At 42.3% G+C, this 21,144-nt stretch overlaps 1 protein-coding gene across 1 annotated transcript in view; it reads right to left on the reverse strand.

Annotated features, from left to right (window-relative positions):
- Positions 1-20,474, reverse strand: part of LOC109933380 (melatonin receptor type 1A-like) — a 40,110-nt gene extending 19,636 nt beyond the window's left edge. Inside the window, exon 1 of the mRNA XM_020532355.2 lies at positions 20,291-20,474. Coding sequence (XP_020387944.1) covers positions 20,291-20,474 — 184 coding nt within the window. The remainder of the gene's footprint in view (positions 1-20,290) is intronic.
- Positions 20,475-21,144: the final 670 nt, after the last annotated feature.

Genomic DNA, 21,144 nt, shown 5'->3' on the forward strand with positions numbered 1-21,144 from the left:
ACTCCAGTCTGCCTCAGGACTCGGGCCATGCCCACTCCAGTCTGCCTTGGGACTCAGCCCGTGCCTGCTCCAATCAGCCTTAGGACTCGGCCCAAGGTGACTCAAGTTGCAGATTTGGAAAGTTCTGTCAGATGACCCTTGACAAGTGAAGTATGTTTCATAGATGTTATACACTACTGCCACTATGGGCTATTGGTGGAGTTAGTGAACGTTTATCTTGGTGGATGGGTTGTCAATCGAGCAGCCTACTTTGTCCTGAATGGTGTCAAACGTTTGTGTGGTCACACTTCTGATTATATCTTATGGACTGGCATTGAGGAGACAGGAGGAGAGCTACTTACCTTAGAATGTCAAACCTCTCACCCAGACTTATAGCTAATGTATTCATACGTCTGGTCTAGTGAGTTTCTGGTTAATCGTAATGCACAGGATGTTGAAAATGTGAAATTAAATAATGACAATGCCATTGAATGTCAAGGACAGTGTCATGGTTAGATGCTCTCCTGTTGGAAATGGTGACTACCTGGTTTTTTTGAAGCATGAATGTTATTTGCCAGTTGTCAGCCTAAGCCCTATGTTGTCCAGGACTTGCTGTATATACACACAGTCTGCTTTAGTGTCTGAGAGATCATGAGAAATTATTTATAAAAAATAAGTTGCTGTTGAAAATGAAGGAAGATATTGAACTCCAGTGGAAAGAGGGGATTCTACATGTATTTGCGAGTGAAAGTTGAAAGGCTTTGCCGTGATTTAGGGCTAAAATTTAAATGAGAATAGAATTAAATCCTGACACAACTCAGATGACACTAAATCAGCCAGACATTTCTCCACAATCATTTTGCCGCCTGGCATTGCTCTATTAACTTAGTGCGAGGTAGTTTAAATCATCTTTGTAAAATCAGACCATATTAGCATCAAACCTTGCAATGCATTAAGCTGAATAATTGTGACTCAGTGCAATGCAAGCACAACTGAATATAACTTTAAAAGAAAACTAGACATGAAAATTCAAACTCTTACCTCAGAGATAAAAAAATCAATACATCATTCCACAGAACCACATGGTCCCAGATAAACTTCTTTTTCAGGTTTGAATTAAATATGATTTAACTCTGAATTCTAGTCAAGCCGCCATCCAAAAGGTTGTCAAAAATGCAGAGTTTGATCCAAGTTGTAATCCATATTTCTCCTCAAGTTAATCCTCTACATTTGCATTGCTTTCTTAAGTTGGAGAAAAGGAAACAAGTAGGTGGCCATTCATGCTGAGGCAGTTTGGTGAATTAGCAAGCAGTGTTTTCACACAAATGCTAATTAATCCTTTCCAGTCAATTCCCCTTGCCTGTTTTGATGGCCATTCTGAGTTTCATGAACTGCCTCAGCGAGGTATGCTCAGATGCAGATACAGAAACAATGACACAGTCTCCTATCTAATGGTCTGATACTTCATTATTTACGTTTTGTACCCTTTATTCCTGAAGCCTGCAACCAACCCTTCTCTATTATTACTTGACCATTATAAACCAAATACAGAATTGCTTGGCCTAGATCTATGGTCATGAGGGGCAGCTTTGAGCAGAGTGCAAGTTGAGCAAGGGCAATGAGGGTAATGTGAGGGCCAACAGGACCAGGGCATAAATGATTGGCCCTTGCTCTAACGTAGGGAGATTAAAGGTTAAATGGAGAATGCACGGCAATGACGTCCTACTCCAGGGTCAATGTGGTGATGTGTAGGGACATAGCTACAACTGAGTACAAGATAGGTCAAGTGTACGCAGTCCTTCTGCTAATAGTGGCACATCTGCAGAGTCAGTCCAGGACAAATGCAACAATGGCCATTACCTCAACAAGGGATATCAGCAGAAGGCAAGAAAGCTGGTAAACAGTGCATTGTGCGATATTGAGCATCAGCATATAATTGAAGGTACTGCAGTTGGACTAACTTCCTGTAATTGTCACTGTTGGACAGGCTGGTGATCAATTGGCCATAGGTTGAAAACGCAGCATAGTATTGTATTTGTACATCTATTGATATTGTACAAATATCTCAGGAAGGTCACCAATATTCTGCACAGGAGGGCCAATGATTTTGTTAGATTACCACAGACCCTGAGAAAAGGAAGCCTAGAATTTGCTGCCCTTATTGGACTTCCAGGTACAAGGGGCAATTGATTGCACGTGTATGGTGCTGGGCACAGCCTAGCATTGAGACAATGAAAGGACATTCGTACTCTTGCAATGTGCAGCGATGTGCGACCATCACAAGTGACTCCTTCAGGTGGGTACTAGCCAAGTAGCTCCCACGATTCTTCCAGCCTCACTCTCAGATTCCACTAGGGTTTGCTCCCCCTCAGCAGCTGCAAGGGTGGCTTTGAAGTGACAGCAGATATCTTCAAGGCCTGGTTGTGTGGGAACCCACAAGGCCCAGCAGAAGAGATACAGCACTGTTAATACCTCAACAAGGGCAACAATAGAACAAAGCATTAAACTGCTGATGGTGAGGTTTCACTCAGGTAGGACACTGCAGTATGCAGCAAACAGCGAGACTCCAGAATCATTGTCTGTACTGTATGATACTGTCGCTGTGGTTTGCTGTGCTCTGCACAAATCATGTACCAAAGGAGTGAGGAATTGTCAAGTGGAAAGATGGAGGGGATAGAGCCTCCTCAGATAATGAAGAAGGAGAAAAGCCTACTGATTCTGAGCGAAAGCATAGTGCAGCTGCAACTCCAGAGGCTAGAGCACCAACAGGCCCAATGACATCTCACTGAAATCCAGCTGCAACAAGAGTGAGGCCCACTATATGATCTTTTGATCACCTGAATAAGTGTGGGGAAATGTGAGCAAAGGCAGCACTGTCCTTCCAGACCAATCTATGTTCCCATAACCTCTGGAACCTAGCAAAAAAAATGGCAAGATCAAGACCATATGCACGAGTACACAGGTAATCCCACGTGTCTCAGTATTTTTTAAAACTCATTCACTCATGGTATTGAAGCATTCCTGGCTGGGCCAGCATTTATTACCCATCTCTAGTTGCCCTTGAGAAGGTGGTGGTGAGTTACCTTCTTGAACCGCTGCAGTCCACCTGCTGTAGATTGACCCACAATGCTGTTAGGGAGGAAGTTCCAGGATTTTGACCCAGTCACACACTCCAAATGTCAGCAATACCGTGTTAAAAACTCTTTGTTCAGTTCTGAAGAAGGGTCACTGGACCTGAAACGTTAACTTCCCTCCACAGATGCTGTCAGACCTGCCGAGATTTTCCAACAATTTCTGTTTTTGTTTCTGATTTCCAACATCCACAGTTCTTTTAGTTTTTTAAAGAATTCTTTGTGTTCACCTGAAATGTATGGAATGTCTCAGGTAGAGATGCTGCTCAAGCAGCTTCTGACAGACAATAAGGGGATGATCACCTTGGCTTGTCAGCCAGTCTCCAAACCCCCAACTTTACAAATACTCGCTAAATTAGAGATTTGCACACTCCAAGAGAAGCAGAAGTAGGCCCATTGAGTCTGTTCTACCATTCAATGAGATCATGGATGATCTGATAATCCTCAACTTCACTTCCTGCTTTTAACCATAATCCTTGATTTCCTTACTGATTAAAAATCTGTCTATCTCAACCTTGAACATTCTTAATGATCCAACCTTGACAACCCTCTGTGGGAAAGAATTCAAGATTCACTACCTTTTGAGACAAGAAATTTGTCCTCATCTCTGTCTTAAAGGGCAACCCCTTTCTCCTTTCTCTGAGGTTATGCCCTCTGGTCCTAGACTCTCTGACAACAGACCATACACTTAATGGTGGTTCTATTTTCCCAAAGCTCCTGTCCTTAATAGTCAATGAAGTGCCACAACTTTAAATAAACCTGTCAGTTTGCACAACTCCTACATGATCATTAACACATATAAGTAGTGACCCAAATCAAATACATATATGTCTTTGTGTGTCAGTGTTTACACATGATTCATAATATCCATAGTATGAATAAACTAGGCATTCATGCCATCTTAGACAATTAGAATCTTTCAGCTTGTGTTTCCTTACACTATCCTTGGTACAACACCAACATCCGCAGCTAAGACTGAGGAAAGCTGCTTGTGCTATGCCCTGTTTCCGCACAGACCTTTCACTGCTGTCCAAGGCCCAAGAGGCTCCAGCCTGCTTGCGTTTTGTCCTATAGGGATACAGGTTCGGCCACCTCAACCTGAGCAGAGAGGAGAAGGAGCAACAGTACACCTTGAGACATAGAGCCTATGACCAAGTGACTAAATGTGGGTCTGAGTCCGTATCTGGCCGCTACAGAGTTCTGATAAATCTGGCTCTCTGTGGTGGTTTCCAATTCGTGTCACCATGGAGGAAGCTACGTGCTGACATTCCAGAGCCATGGCAGAATTCAGGATTTGGATTTCACCTCCACATTTCCCTCAAGGCTGTGCACTGCCTCTGACATTGCTGCCAAATATTCTGCTGACTGTCCCTACATCTCTAAGGTTCTGATGGCCATTGCAGATGCATTTCAGCTGCATGGAGCTCAGCAAGGTGCTGGCCTCCAACAGTACTCTGGTTGCCATATCCTCCATCAGCTGCAGGGTTGTGTTTGTGACCCTGAATCTAATTGTGAAAGTGTATCCATGGAAGTGAATGTTTCTGCGATGGTGGTGGATGTAGAAGAATGATGTGACAGTTTATCCTCTGGCTGGTTCTGTTCAGCGTCCTCAGATATGGAGGTTAGGCTCATTGCAGGTTGCTTTTGCTGTCAGTCTATGACTCTGTTTACGTGTTGCGGTGAACACAGGCCATTAGTTGTACTATATTGGTATCCTGTCTTCTCAGATCTGAATACAAGACTGGAGGCTTCCTCACTCTGATACCCTGAAACTCCAGCCTTTCTGTTGACATCAAATTGGCCACCACCCTCCCCTCCAGATCTGTGCCTCTTCTTCCGTGGTGATCAGGAATCTAATTTCTGGGACATCTCCAGCCCCTCTTCCCCATCCTAACTTGCTGTTTTAAACTTTTTCTTGATCCCTCGAGCACAAAGAAAAGGTGTTGTTTCATATACGCACAACATAAAAGACTACAACAGCTGCCATCACTCTCCTACAGTTGAGACAACTTTCATAACATGAACTAGTTCTCACATATTCCATTGGAATGGAGGCCTAGTTCCCAGCCCTCTTTTTGCAACTCCAGCTTGACATCCCTCTCCACTTGAGCATTGACACAATTTAATGTCTGTATGAGTGTCACTTTGTAGTGACTAGACCATGCCTCTTTTCCTTGTGTTGTACAGGAAAATATTGATTCATATTCTTCACTGGGCAGAGTTTTGATTGAGGACTCCTCGGGTGTTAATCTCCACTGTGACTTCCATCCAGGCTGCCTTCTTCAGATGGAAAGGTCTTGTATGGCAGTCACTGAGTTACAGGAGCTCCCACCGTTCCTGGAAGAGAACATACAGCAGGCATTGCTAAACCACAGTACCACTTGCATGTTCCAAGACATCACGCCAGTATGGTAGGTGGTAACAGCAATTGAGGCTATACAGCGGCCAAAGATTAGAAGGTGCTAGCAGCAGCTGTAGCCTCAAAATGTCCACTCACACGGTGAAACTGATGCTGCTCGATTGCAGGAAATGAATACCTGTCTGGGGCCTTTGACCCCAGGAAGTAGTGGGCGGATTGTCATCCTGCCTACTTCCACCACGTGGTCGGCCAGGCCCATCATCTATGAATATCTAGTTGGTGGGCCACCGTATTATTGCACATGACTAGCCAATGTGCATAAGTCCTCCTGTCGTGACAATTGCAATACAGCAAGATTCTGGCCCAAGTTTGTAACCACAACAAAGGAGGATCATTCAGCTCAGTTTAGTTATTTCATTCATAAACATCTGCAGATCCCCCGACTCGATCAATTCTTTATTTCTGGATTTCTGCTTTCATGCTGACACTGAATTAAGACTTCCTGATATTAGTCGTAAATTTTTCTTTCACTAGCTTGAACCCATTATCCTGGTTAATTTGTGAAATACTGGTCCAGACTTAATGTTATTGTTTGCTGGGTTATTAACATCTTTGCAGAGCAAAGTGTGCAGAGGACTGTGAAACTTTGCAGAGGAACATAGATACATTGAGTGAGTGGGCAAAGGTCTGGCAGATGGAATACAATGTAAATAAATGTGAAGTCATACATTTTGGTAGGAGTAATAGTAAAAAGGATTATTACTTGAATGGTAAAAAGTTGCAGCGTGCTGCTATGCAGAGGGACCTGGGTGTCCTTGTGCATGAATCACAGAAGGTAGGTCTGCAGGTACAACAAGTAATTAGGAAGGCAAACGGAATTTTATCCTTCATTGGATTGAGATTAAAAGCAGAGGGGTTATGTTGCAGCTGTACAAGGTGCTGGTGAGGCCACACCTGGAGTACTGTGTGCAGTTTTGGTCTCCTTACTTGAGAAAGGATGTACTGGCACTGGAGGGGGTGCAAAGGAGGTTCACTAGGTTGATTCCGGAGTTGAGGGGGTTGGCTTATGAGGAGAGACTGAGTAGATTGGGATTATATTCATTGGAATCAGAAGATTGAGGGGGGATCTTATAGAAACATATAAAATTATGAAGGGAATAGATATGATAGAAGTAGAGAGGATGTTTCCACTCGCAGGTAAAACTAGGACAAGAGGGCTTAGCGTCAAGATTAGAGGGAGCAGATTTAGGACTGAATTCAGAAGGAACTTCTTCACCCAAAGGGTTGTTAATCTATGGAATTCCTTGCCCAGTGGAGTAGTTGATGCTACCTCAGTAAACATTTTTAAAGATAAGGTAGATTTTTTTTGAACAATAAAGGAATTAAGGGATACGGTGAGAACGCGGGTAAGTGGATCTGAGTCCACGAAAAGATCAGCCATGATCTTATTGAATGGTGGAGCAGGCTCGAAGGGCCGGACGGCCTACTCCTGCTCCTAGCTCTTATGTTCTTATGTTCTTATCTAAAATGTCACCTCTTTGTTCTTTATTCTGCTATCAAAGCTGAATCATTGAAGTTACTGCATTCCTTCCTCCTAACTTGGTCCCATTTGCCAGTGATCTGCCTCAACACTCCTCTTTGAGCTACCTCCGAACCTTGCACTGAATTTATAAGCCCCTTTTTGATCCTTGATCACCTTTAAAGTATTGCACTGAAGTTTTCTCAGTGCAGTAACTGCAGCTCCAAATCAAATCCTGGCCTAAATCAAACAGAGGCCACATCCCACAAATATATTATCTAATTCACCACAGCCTGTTAATTTTAGTTAGGACTTCCATGTAAAATAAGAGCATGGTAGCATCAGCTTTTAAAAGTTTGAAGCGGAATAATTATGATTCTTGTTCAAAAATCTGTATCCTCATTAAAAGAAAGTGACAACAGGTGTCCTCTAAGCAAAGGACAATTCAAACACAAATGTCTGGTACAAAGAATACACAGACAAACAGAAACTAGAGCCAATGCAGAACTAAACTTGATTGAACTTAGAAATAATTAGGCAAGTTTGAATTAGGTTGCAAAGAAATCTGGGGAAGGCAGTGGCCTATCGATATTGTCACTGGGTTAGTAATCCTGGCCTCAAATCTCACTGTAGCAAATGGTGAAATTTGGAGTTAAGTTTTGTTCTAATGGCGACCATGTGGCCATTGTTGATTCTCATAAAATCCTAGAGATTTGGAGACAATAAGGACTGCAGATTCTGGAAACCAGAGTCTGTAGCTGTGATGCTGGAAAAGCACAGCAGGTCAAACAGCATCAGAGGATCAGGAAAGTCAATGTTTCAGGCTGAAACTCTTCATCAGGACTGGGGAGGGGAGCCCAGAAATAAAAAGGGGGTGGGGTTGAGAGAAGGGTAGGAGAGATGGTGATAGGCGAATGCAGGTAGCGGGTATTGTGATTGGTCCGTGGGAAGGGTGGAACGGATAGGTGGGTAGGAACATGGACAGGTTAGGTCAGGTCAGGGAGGTGAGGGGGATGGGGAGAGCTGGACCTGGGATAAGGCTGGGGGTGGAGGGATTTTGAAGCTGGTCCACCTATCACCATCTCTCCTTTCCTTCCCCCAGCACCGCCCACACTGCACCCTCCACCCACCCGCCCGCCAACCCCCTGCCTCCCTCTATTTATTTCTGGGCTCCCCTCCCCCTCCCCAGTCCTGACGAAGGATTTCGGCCCAAAACATTGACCATTGACTTTCCTGCTCCTCAGATGCTGTCTGAACTATTGCGCTTTTTTGGCCTCACACCTTAGGACTCATAAAACCCTATCTGATTCATTAATATCTTTTAATATTTATTGTTATCTGGTCTTCCCTATGTGTAATTCCAGTAAAGTAATTAAATCTTAATGGCCCTCAGGGCAATTAAGGATGGACAATAAATGCTGGCCCTAGCCAACAATGCCAACACCCTATGAACGAATAATAAAAATTATCATCCGTGTGAATCTCATTGAAAGTCATTGATCTTTACTTTTATGTTTAGAGTGCTTGGGAGTTGAGAGGACACATGAGCCCAGCTCCAAGCAAAAGAACAAGCCAAGGGTTTTTAAATATGTAACATCATTATAAGTGGGGTGCATACCATGAGGCATAGGCTTTCTGGCTCACACATCATGGCATAAAAAAGAGAAATGAAATTGGAGAGAGATAACTTGAGTTTTGCTGTTCCCACAAGCTTGGTATAACTAGTATGCAAATCTTTATAACTTCTTTCAGAACAAGTGAGGCCATAGGTTTTTGGGAGACATCAAGGCATTATTAATAGCTGAATGTGATCATGAACAAACATAATTCTCTGAACAACATTCTCAACATACACAGCTACCACAACATTGACTGTCATACAGATCACTTTCTAGTGTGCATTGACATTACAGTGCAATCTTTGAACATTTTCATTTTAATTCTATCCTCATGTCAACATTAACCATGCTGTCTAATTAGATAAGAAACAATGTTCCTCAACCTGATTAAAAACAGACTGTTTAGTATTGGTACACACAGTGCATAAGGTAAATGGAGCAGATATTGAGACATCATCTACACAGCTGCACATACTCAACATATGGGAAGCAAGGTGATAAAAATGTTTAATGTCTTGAAGTGAATATCACTGTGGTGGAGCCTATCATTGAAGACAAGTGATCTACTTTCATTAATGACAAGAGAAATTGGAACAAAAAGACTGATGCACCAAAAGACACTCAAAATAAAGTTTAAGAAAATGCTAGGCAATGCATCATGGCCTCTGATCTCAACTTTATCAGAATATCTAGACATCTTTTGTGTACAGGGAACATCAAGGTGATTAATAAGGAGATCAAAAAGACAACAAGTCCACCAGCAAAGAAAAGAATCCATTGAAAACATAGGTAAGGGATGTCAATGCTTACTACACTAGCAGGTGAAGATATATTTGGAACATTACTTAGTTTGTGCTCCAGAGAGAATACTGTCACCAGGAAACTCTAGACACCAATGGAGCCTGTCCATTAGGGTGCTGTTAGATAATGAAACCACAGTGTAAATGATTAGCTATTGACTTGTTTATTAAAGACAAAGTTCTGAGTGTTGATGATATACTAGATCAAGCATAGCAAAGAGGCACAACTGCAGCATCTGCACAAAGTTTTTGTCTGCACAAGGGGGAAAGGGCAGGACATCAGGATATGTGTGGTACAACTGGTATAATTTGGAAACCTCTGTTGATTCATGGTTACATTGCGGGGTGCATGGCTCTCACCTCTTGACCTACGTGTAGTTGAGATAGTTCCGCACTTATATGCCTGTCAAACGCCATCTTCATCCTTCCTTGTTTGTCAAGAAGTGCATCCTGCTTTTCAGGGAATTTGGAAAGATTCTGCTCACATGCTTTATCAACATGATCTCTCCTGGTAACCACAGATCCAGAGGTGTAGCTGTGAACTGTAACCAGCTGGCATGAAAACCTTGTTTGATTGTCCTGCATTTCAAAATAAGTGTGAATCATTTGCTTGGTGGGGCCATTTTCCTGGCTTCACAGGAACGTTCAGTGGCATCACAAGAACTCTCAGCTGAAGCTGGTATAATGGGGTATGCACAGATTCACCACACAGCCTCCTGAACATGGCTATTGTCCACCCGATCTAGTACTACCTTGTGCTCATGTTCTTCAGAGTGGGCAGGGTGCTCAAGAGAACTATAGTTCAACTGTTCTCTGATGTGCCAGAATGGTCCAGAGTACAGCATACCACCACAACACGGGAGACCCTTGAAAATCCATATTCGAGGGAATCCACAAAGTGGTGTAAATATCTGAAGTGCATTTATCCAAATCCAATTTGTAGTCATGCGAACCTTCTTAAATGGCACTGGGCCACTGCTGGATTGTCAGTAAAGAGGCTTCAGAACTGAGGGAAGGTATTTAAAAACAAGGTGACAGCCATTATGTTAAAAAAAAGTTAATAAGAACATTTTTCCCACAGAAGGATGATGTCTTTGAAACTCTCTTCCTCAAAACGTGGCAGAGGTGGTGCCCGTGAATATTTTTAAGACAGAGGTGGGTAAATTCACAATAATAAGGGGGTTGAAAGGTTATTGGAGTTGGCGGGAATATGGAGTCATCAGATCAGCTATGATCTTACAGAACAGTGGAGCAGGCTCAAGCAGCCATGTGGCCTATTTCGACTCTTAATTTGTATGTTTTTTATGTTCAGTAGACATCTTTGTTCACCTCAGATCCATCCATGAAGGCTTTCTGGTGCAGGAAAAAATTGATGCACCTGGAATTGTATCAGAATTAAAGAATCATACCAGCTTCCCAGGGATCCAGGGAGCATTTTCAGGATCCGTTTTTCATCATTGAAGACCATTTGAACATTAGTTGAGTAAAATCTGCTTCATGCATATGAATATGCATGGCTGGTCTCAGCGGGTTGTACAGTCCTTAACACCCCTGCACCTAAAGGAATGGCTGTTACTGCATTGCAGTTGACCAGCTTCTCGGCCTGACTTGTATTACCAGTGCAGAACCCTGCCACCCTTGTGAACATGATATCCAACACCTGCCTGATGCAATCAGTAAAGATATTGAGCTAAGGGCTGATTGGGATGGAAAAATGGATGCAAAATTATTGGAGCCGGTGAGCACAGCCCCACTGCTGGCCAAAGCCTCAGTAAATGACATTCCCAAAATGGTCAGCACCACCTCCTCCACGGGGATGAAGGTGTGCACGCTATGCCCGCACCACTGCCTCACCCCATCACCCTCTCTTCCTGCAAGCCGTGGTTGCCTTCCCCTGCATGGAAGGGGGAACCGTGACAGTGAATGCCATGCAATCTGAGTCATGTGGGACATAGTTGAATAGCTGGCAATGAAATCTGAGGGATGTGGGTATGACACTGGCAGCAGAGCTAAGTGAGGGTCAGATGAAACAAATCTGTTAAACAAGAAGCCTGATGGATAGAGATTGTTGTACTGTAAGTGATGGGATTGCAATGAGTTGAATAGAGGCTGACACTAGTTGAACAGTTGGAAAGCTTTAGCCTTTGAAGATGCATTCCCTCACTCGTGATGTCACTGATGTTCTTGTGACACTGCATCCAGGTCCTCAGGCCTTGACTCCTGGCTTTAACCTCTAAAACTAACCATACCCATTCCCTGCTGAGTGTGTTTCTGGAGGTCCTGCTCACCTATATGGAGATATACAACATCTCTCCTCATTTCCAACTTCTTCACTAATACTTCTAGTGCAACATTTGGAAAACTTGGAGCCTGCAATCTTCTGTTATGCAAATATTCAATTTTCCCACATCAAATTCACTTCTGCATGACTGCCATCAACCATTCTAGCCACAATGCTTCTCTCATTCATTAAAAACAGGCTGGCTTTAACTGATGTTAAATTAACCCAAGGTCACAATATTTATGCCCATTTTTGAATGTTATCTAAGTTATCTTCCAGGAACTGAAGCTGGCTTTGTTTCATTTTATATTGGGTTTAGTGCATAAGGTGTATTGAAGTCATAGAGTCATAAAGCTTAAATGGCATGAAGCAGTCCCTTCAGCCATTATGTCCATGCTGGTCATCAAGCATCCATCCACTATAATCCCATTTACCGGCATTTGGACTGTAGCCTTGCATGTTCTTGTGTTTCAAGTGCTAAACTAAATACTTCATAAATGTCTTGATGTCTTATGCCTCGAACACCCTTTTAGGCAGTGTGATCCAGATACCCACCACTCTGGGTGAAAATATCTTTCCTCAAATCCCCTCTAAATCCCCTTCCCCATTCCCTGTCACCAATTTTACTTTGGGTATACTAAGTGACAAGAGCAGAGAAAACACAAAATTAACAAATAACCAAAAAAAATCTCTTGGAGTTTTGGACACAACAGAACATCAGTTGGAGGGATGCATTGTCACCTCATCGAGTTAATGAAGTCATTGGCTGCAACAGATAATCTTAAAGATGTCTTTTTTGCCTGCAGGGGTCATGATTCAAGAACTAACATATCCAGATCAACGTGAACACACATAGTTTTTTTTTGTGGCCACATACCCGCCTCATCTGAATGATTGCTCCCATACTTCTCTTCTCTTCCAAATGCTTCCTGAGGCCTCTGTTCTTTGCATGGAGGGACAGGCAGCACTGTATGCAATCCACCATTCTAGCCAGTCCTCCCTTCTTAAAGGCAGGCTAAAGGAAATGTTTCTATTAAAGGGAAACTTCTGTTGTGAGGGTTGCTGGGCAACTAACTGGAAATATTGCAGGAAACTGAATAGTACTGCATGTTCCCAAGTTTAACGCCACCACCCTGGAGATTCTGCTAACTGAGATTGAGATTGAGTCCATAATGGAGATTGTATTTTCCTGACGGTCAGGAAACAACCTGACAAGTGCATGGGAGCACACTGCCAAGGAGATCATTGCATAGATTCTGATACCATGGATATGGCAGCAGTACAAGAACAAGTACAACAGATATAAGGGTGTAGTGGCATAGTGTCAATGTCACTGAAACAATAACGTAACATCCCAGGCTAATGTCCTGAGCCATGGGCTTGATTCTATCATGGCAGATGGTGATATTTAAATTTAATAAGATATACAAAATTAAAAACTAGTCTAATGGTGAACATGTAACATTGTCATTTGGTGTAAAAATCTATCTGTCCTTTAGGAATTTTCCTTGTTGACTCCAGACTCACAACAATATGGATGACTCTTAATTGCCCTCTGAAATGGTCTAGAGTGTCAAGCAGTTCAAGGGCAAATCGGGATGGGCAATAAATGTCGACCTTATCAGTGACACCACATCTCACACAAGAAGTTTTTTTAAAAATGTACCTTGCTTATGGTGCCTGTAAGTGAACGCGTCATCACATTAAACCTCGTTCAGACTGTTTTATCACTGTGCTCAACATATCACACCCTTACCAGATACTCAACAGCTCTTCCAACACCCAGGACTCCCACTTTAACATCATGCATTCTACTGCACCCAAACTTATTGACCAACGCAGGCAGCAATATACCTACCATTGTCTATTTTCACAGGCCTCCAGTTACTAAAATATGGCAGGCACATTGTCCAAACATTGCGTCACACGATCACCAATGTTCACTCTTGAAGGAGAAGGTTATAACCAACATCAGAAAGTCCTAGAAAAACTGGAGGAGGGATTACCTGACTCCATGCCCCAAGCCCCATAAGGAAATGGAGCTCTGGAGTATTATCAAGAAGTGGTCCAGAGGTGATGGTAAGTGACTGTTTCATGCCTCTTCTCACCTCTCTCCTCACCATCATACTGATGTAGGGCATGATATGAAAGTTACATTATGTAATTGTGGACCTGACCAACATGGCCTTCATGTCAACACTTTTCTTCAGCTTGTATGCTTTCAGATCTCTACAACCTCCCACTTGGACAGCCTCAGTAAATATGGAAGCACTGTCACTTGATTTTACAAGCCCAGCCACCAATTCAGTTACCAGTCTCAGGAACGCAGAGACTAACAAATAGTATAGATCAGCACATGGTGAACTGACAGACAGACAGACAGACCAGGAGGAAAGGATGGCTTGATTGCCAACTTCCTAGAGGGCAAGGTCAAAGATAATTCTATTGTAGGGTATTCAGATCTGACTTTGATGAAAAAAATTGTTGATGGTGAGCACAAAGCTATTTTGTGCATTGGCAAGTTGGCCTCTTGTCACTAAAAAGGAGCATGGACGAGTCTGGCTTTCCTACAGATTAAGGCATCAGGCAGGGCTTGGAGCACATCCTTTCCAGCATGACAGCAACAGCCTTCATACAGCATCCACTGGTTGATGGTTTGACTCCCACTGCAGCACCAAAAGCTGTGTGCTCCAAAGGAAGCTCAAAATATTGTCGTGTGATCCATGCAGTCACCATGGCTGCAGATCTGTGCTCAAAGTAGCATGCAGACTCTTAGAATGCTTCCACAATCTGCACTCTAATAATTTACTGGAAAACTGAGCTACTGTCCTGGGGAACTGTCAGTTCCTGCATGCAGAAAAAGCTGAGGCCCAACCATTGTCAGCGCTTCTTCAATGACCTTCCCTCCATCCTAAGGTCAGAGATTACAATGTTAACTGATGATTCCACAACGTTCAGCCTGATTTATGACCCATCAGTCTCTGAAGCAGCCTGTGTCCAAATGCAGCAAGACCTGAACAACATTTAGACTTAGGCTGGTAAGTGGCAAGTTATATGCAGGTCAAGCACAGGTCAAGGAGGCGAGGATGAGGCTGGTAGGTAGGAAGTCGGGGTAGGGGTTGTTCAGTGAGGTGGGAGGAGCGGATAGGTGGGAGAAAAGATGGACAGGTCAAGGAGGCGGGGCGAGATGGGCTGATCATGGGATGAGGTTGGGGGTGTGTAGATTTTGAAGCTTGTAAAGTCCACATTGAGACCATTGGGCTGCAGGTTACCCTAGTGGAATATGAGGTGCTGTTCCTCCAGCCTTCGGGTGGCATCGTTGTGGCACTGGAGAAGGCCCAGGATGGACATGTCGTCCAAGGAGTGGGAGGGGCAGTTGAAGAGGTTCGCGACTGGGATGTGTTGTCGTTTGTCACGACCCCACTACCAAGGATATATTTCCCTCCCCACCCTAATCTGCCTTCCGGAGGTACCGCTGTCTTCGCGACTCCCTCGTCCGCTCCGCACTCCCCACTAGCCCCACCACCCCCGGCACTTTTCCCTGCAACCACAGAAGGTGCCCCTACACCTCCCCCCTCACCCCCATCCCAGGCCCAAAGAAAACCTTCCACATTAAACAGATGTTCACCTGCACATCCGCTAATGTGGTATATTGTATCCGCTGTTCCCGTTGTGGCCTCCACTACTTCGGGGAAACCAAGCGAAGGCTTGGAGACCGCTTTGTGGAACACCTACACTCAGTTTGTGACAAACAATAACACCTCCCAGTCGCGAACCACTTCAACTCCCCCTCCCATTCCTTGGACGACATGTCCATCCTGGGCCTCCTCCAGTGCCACAATGACGCCACCCGAAGGTTGGAGGAACAGCACCTCACATTCCGCCTGGGAACCCTGCAGCGCAATGGTCTCAATGTGGACTTCACAAGCTTCAAAATCTCCCCACCCCCGACCTCATCCCAAGACCAGCCCATCTCATCCCCGCCTCCTTGACCTGTCCATCTTCCCTCCCATCTACCCGCCCCTCCCTCCTCACTGACTAACCCCCAATCCAACTCCCTACCTACACTTACCCTTACTGGCTTCATCCCCGCCTCCTTGACCTGTCTGTCCTCTCTCCACCTATCTGCTCCCCTATTCACCTTCTATCATCACCTCCCACTTAAGCCAGATGAGGAGTTGATTTAAAGCCTGTCCACCTCTGGCAGTTCAGGAGAGTAATTAATATAAAACACAAAAATAATTTGTTTCTTAGCTCAAATAGAGGGAATATTAATGCAAGTTAGATATCTAAAATATTCTTCAAAATTCTTTTTCATTCAATTAGCCAAAGAGAGTAGAAAGGAAAATTAAGACCCATCACATCACACTAGATGTTGTTCAACAAATTGGAAAATATGACTACTGATGCATTTACAGTCAACTTATTCTAGCATGCATGGCCATTAATGAGCTATTAAGTATGTAATCAAAATTAAGTACAGATTTTTCATAAATAAGATTATATAATGGCAACTAGAAAATACATCGAGTGTTAAACGGGTCCTTAATAAATGAATTTGCATTGAGTAGGTAGTTCTGAGAATAAGGCAAATTAGCTTCTTGAAAAATATTTGCAATGTGTATACAAAGAGATCATAAGCCTGAGCACACCATTTTTTTCCTTTTGCGCTAGTTATCTATGTCACCCACTTTGTTCATTCATGCACTTTTCCAAATGCAATGCTGCTTTGTAAATATCTTTGTAAATCTGTTATTACATTGTAGCTATATCCCATCTTCTTAGAGATGATGAGTGGTTCCGGCTGCACATCAACACAAATATGCCGTGAAGTCAGGTTCAGTGTAAATGTAGTTGAGTGAATCTCCAAGACACCTTCTGAATGTACCATTGAGTATCTTAAAATTATGAAGAAAATAACTCAGCCTCTCTCTCATTTATAACAGGAAATTTAAACCAGTACTGAAGACAAATGAAAATAACTATACTATTAATCATTTTAATTGACCCACATTAACAGAAGACTTATATTTCTGTAAATATTAAACGGTCCAGTAAGTACTTTTAAGGTGAAAGGTAATCTTAAAACAAATTATATATACTTAGCCTTATAGATTAAAATGTATGGCTAAGGTAAAGCATAGAAAAGAAGACACGTCAAAAATTGAATACCAAACAGTAACATCATCTGAACTCCATGGCTTTCTGTTACATCATAAAAGGACATATACTTTTAGCAGCCTCACTGTGATACTTATAATGCAGTTGCTTTCTTACTTATCAGAGAATGGTTACAACACACAAAGAAGCCATTCAATCAATAATGTCAATACTGCCTCTCTGAAGGATCAAATTCAACAAGTATCACGCACAGCCATTCATGCAACAACCTTCCACATTTTTTTCCATGTCAAATAACAATCCTATTCTCTCAATTGAACCTGTCCCCACCACACTTCGAGCAGTGCATTTCAAACATCTACTATTTGCTGCATGAAAAATCATTTCCTAATTATTATATCACTTCCAAAGGTTTGTTTTGTTGCTTTTTCTGTTACTGTGTTAATTCCAACATGTTTGGACAAATTGTCTTTGAGCCTATGTTTATTAATGTTAGCAAACAGCTGTACTGAGTATGAGAAATAAACAAGAAACATTGAAATAGTGTTGATCATATTTTGGATGCATCACAAAGAACATTAAACTCCAAATTGTAGAAGCCTTAATCATTTGGCAATATCACAAATTTTCTGCATTCACCTTCTCTAAATACTCAGTAAGAAAAGGATAATGTTCCTTTTTGATGTGGCTGCCAACATTTACTTTTAATCAGTTGTGTACTGCACCTTTATTAAAAAGGAATCTGTTTATTTTACAAAAGTATTGCAGCTTTTATTGATGCCTTTTGAGAAGTTAGGATAGTCTATCCAAACTGTGAGACTTGTACCAACAAGTAGATCCCAGAATGTAATGGATAGATTAATTACACTTGCACATGGTAATTCCGGGGAGGTTTGAATCATCTTCTAGCATCCTGTACCTATTCTATCAACACTTTTATGTCTATTTAGAGAAAAGGACCATGTTAATAGTACTTTTAGATATGAATATGTGATAAGCTATCCCAAAGGTTACAGAACTGTCATGATTAGTACTGAATCAATGAATGAAAATCCAAAGTAATTTTTCTCCGTTTTGCTATTTCTCATGTAAACACATTACTGCAGGACGTTTTCCAGGAAAGCCAAATAAAGGTACTCCAACATATTTAATAAAATTTGAAACAGAGGGGAAATGATAGACAATCTAAAATATATGGACGGATGCATCTATGTATGGAATAGATCTCAACATCAATGAGGACACTTAAATACCAACTGGAACAGACTTAATCTTAGACCAGAATGTAAAGGGCAATGCAGTATTTACAAGGTAGTGCCATCTAACATTTGCCGGAGGGACTGTTGTTTGAAAGCTGCGTTATTTTCCAACAATGAATTCTTCACTAACTTCAGCAGATATCAGCATCACCACAGGGAGAGTTGGACTAAAGAAATATATATAGCTATGTTGAAAAAGTAAAAATAGCACCGAGTCAAAACTCATTTATTTATGAATGAAGGTTGAGCATGATTATCGATTTAGAGAAATAATTGAAGCAGAAAGAGTTGCAAGGTTACGAGGAACGGGCAGAGATTGGGAAATCTATTTGGAGTTGGCAGATGTACCAATGCCGCGTTGCCGCCTTGCGTGCTCGCTTACAGCATTCTATAATGAGCCAGGATAGAAAAAAGTAATTAATCTTTCTTTTTCCAGCTCAATGAAACAAGTTTGTTATAGAGATGTAGATTTTTAAGTTCTGCATTATTAAACATCCGCTTGCATTTCTGGAAATAAATTCGTCTTCATCTTTTAATTTGTCACGTGAGCACAATTAAAAACTTTTCTTTGGATATTCCCACTTATGGATGGATTCGCTATTAATCGCAAAAAATAATTACTGCATTCCTTCAGGTAATTCAACACGTTAACATCATTTTGCAGGTGTCGGCACAATAAGTCGAATGGCCTGCACCGCACAAATTCTCTAATTCCATGATTAACACTTAGGTTTTAACTGTAAGGACATCTCAGTATCATTTAAAGCATTGAAATAAAAAGAATTGCGGATGCTGGAAGTCTGAAACAAAAACAGAATCTCCACATCATCAGCGATTCTGCTTGACCTGCTGAGTTTCTCCAGCAATTTCGATTTTTATTTCACTTCAAAACATCTCGGATATTCTTCGAGTCTCCCAAACACGCAATAAGATGCTACGGGGATTATCGTGGCTGGGCCTGATAGCATCAGCAAGTGTTGTATTTGTTTGTTGCACATAAATCATTTCAGTCTGGGATCAGTGGGTTCCTGCAAGTGATTGATCTCGCTATTCCAAGTGAAATCAACATGCATGGGGTTCCGGACATAATATTGACACATTAAATGAACCGTTGGATTTCAGCCTCTTCCCTCTTGTGTAATTACAACCCTGACTGAAATGTTCTGCAGTGAAAAGATCGATCCCACTAAACGAGTCATTTCATAGGCAATAGAGTCTGTTTCGCCATGCAACGACGTTTTACACCTTGACTGTTGTGAAATCCAGTCGAATGTGATCCCTTGTTAAAATTGATCTCTTCACGAGAGAATGTAAGATCAATGTCACAGTTATAAAACAGTGGAGGAAGAGTGACTAAGAAGACAAAAAAGAACAAAACAGTTTCAACTTTTCGCTCTAATTATCAGAGCGAAAAACCAGTAAAACTGGACACGGTCATGTACCAGTAAAAAAAAACTGAACGAACTGTGGATGCTGAAAATCAGAAACAAAGGAAGATCACTGGACCCGAAACATTAACACTGTTTCTCTCTCCATAGATGCTGCCAGACCTGCTGAGTTTCTCCAGCAATTTCTCTTCATGCACCTGTAAAACCCTGTCGGAACTAGAGAGAGACGGGACTCCAGGAGCACTGGGACCAGTATGGAATTGTAAAATAAAACTGTCTTGAACTATTTTATTCCTTCACCATAAGCTAAAAAATACATTCCGTGTGAAGTTTAGAATAGATTGTCTACTCTAAAAAATGGAAAACATCTGTATTACACTGTCTGAAAGGTTTTTGTAGAAGAGGATTAAATTGTCACTTCGGAAGCGAATTAGAGGAGTGCAGGGCAAAAGGGAAAGAACGGAGCAGTGGGACGAACTGGGTGGTTCATTCAAAGAGCCAAAACAGGTGCAATGGGCCGAACGGTCTCCCCTGACGCTATCAGCAGCATCTTGTCGGAGCTGGATCCCCAAGTGAGCAGCTGACCTACCAAACAGATTTCGATCTTTTGTCTGTTCGCTGTTTAGAAAATAATGTGTAATGTGTGTCTGACGGGATGCTGTCTGAGGGCCAACTCACCCCATCAAGGAGACTCTATTCTAATATCAAACACTTAACTCAAACAGAAGCTAACAATTGGGTGCATCCTTTTGATTGAGCGGAACACGTTAAAAAAAAAAATCAAGAGACTAACATTTCACACAGGGTATCGAAGATATGAGCTATCTCACTCACCGGCGTTCCTCAATTTCTTATTCCTGTAAACTGACAAGATGACGAGTAGGTTCCCCAGGATATCGATCACGATGGTAAATATGAGCAGTCCTGCCAGGGTCGTTGCCACCCAGGGTGGCCGATCCACAATGAACGGCCCGGGTACCAGAATGGAACTGTTTAAACAGCTCACATTCGTGTTCATTTTCCTTAGCTTTGACTTTGCGCCGTAAATGTAAATTCTAAGGAGGGATATAGTGAACCATTCGCTCCCAAGCCAGTGCAGTAGCTCTGGTCACTAATGATGAAATTGACCAAGGCAATCTACATCTGGATCCGTCATGTTTAAAGTTTTATTTAGGGGCGATAAACAAAACCAGCCATCTAACTTTTCTGAAGCTGCTAATCTACCGGAGGTAGGACTTTTATATCTCTCAGTTTCTCGCTCACATTGCCAGTTTGTGGCTCTTCAGCGTTCACGGCCCTTCTCCCATCATGTGACGGCGGTTTGCACTGAGCCATGTAAGAACACCGCCCCTGTGTGGCGATGAGAAGGAGCTTTCATTCATCACCACGTTGCACCATTCAAACAGAGCATAATCTCGCTGTCTGTCCCCTTTCAATTCATTCGACAGTCCTTTCATTCATTCATCAATTAACTTCATTGCAAGCATTCGTACGTGTGCGGTTCATCCATCGCTGCTCCTAACGTATCCATTAATTTCTGTCTATTCCTTTACCTAACTACTTGATCTTTCCATTCAAATATTCGTTGTTTTCCAGACTACATTGTTAGTTTTATAATTTGTGAAGCTCCCAACTATATCTAATTAGAAAATAAATACAAAAAAAAATCACATATTCTCCGTCTGGGA

This window comes from Rhincodon typus, chromosome 1 (genome assembly GCF_021869965.1).
Source record: "Rhincodon typus isolate 14 chromosome 1, sRhiTyp1.1, whole genome shotgun sequence".
Lineage (NCBI taxonomy): Eukaryota > Metazoa > Chordata > Chondrichthyes > Orectolobiformes > Rhincodontidae > Rhincodon > Rhincodon typus.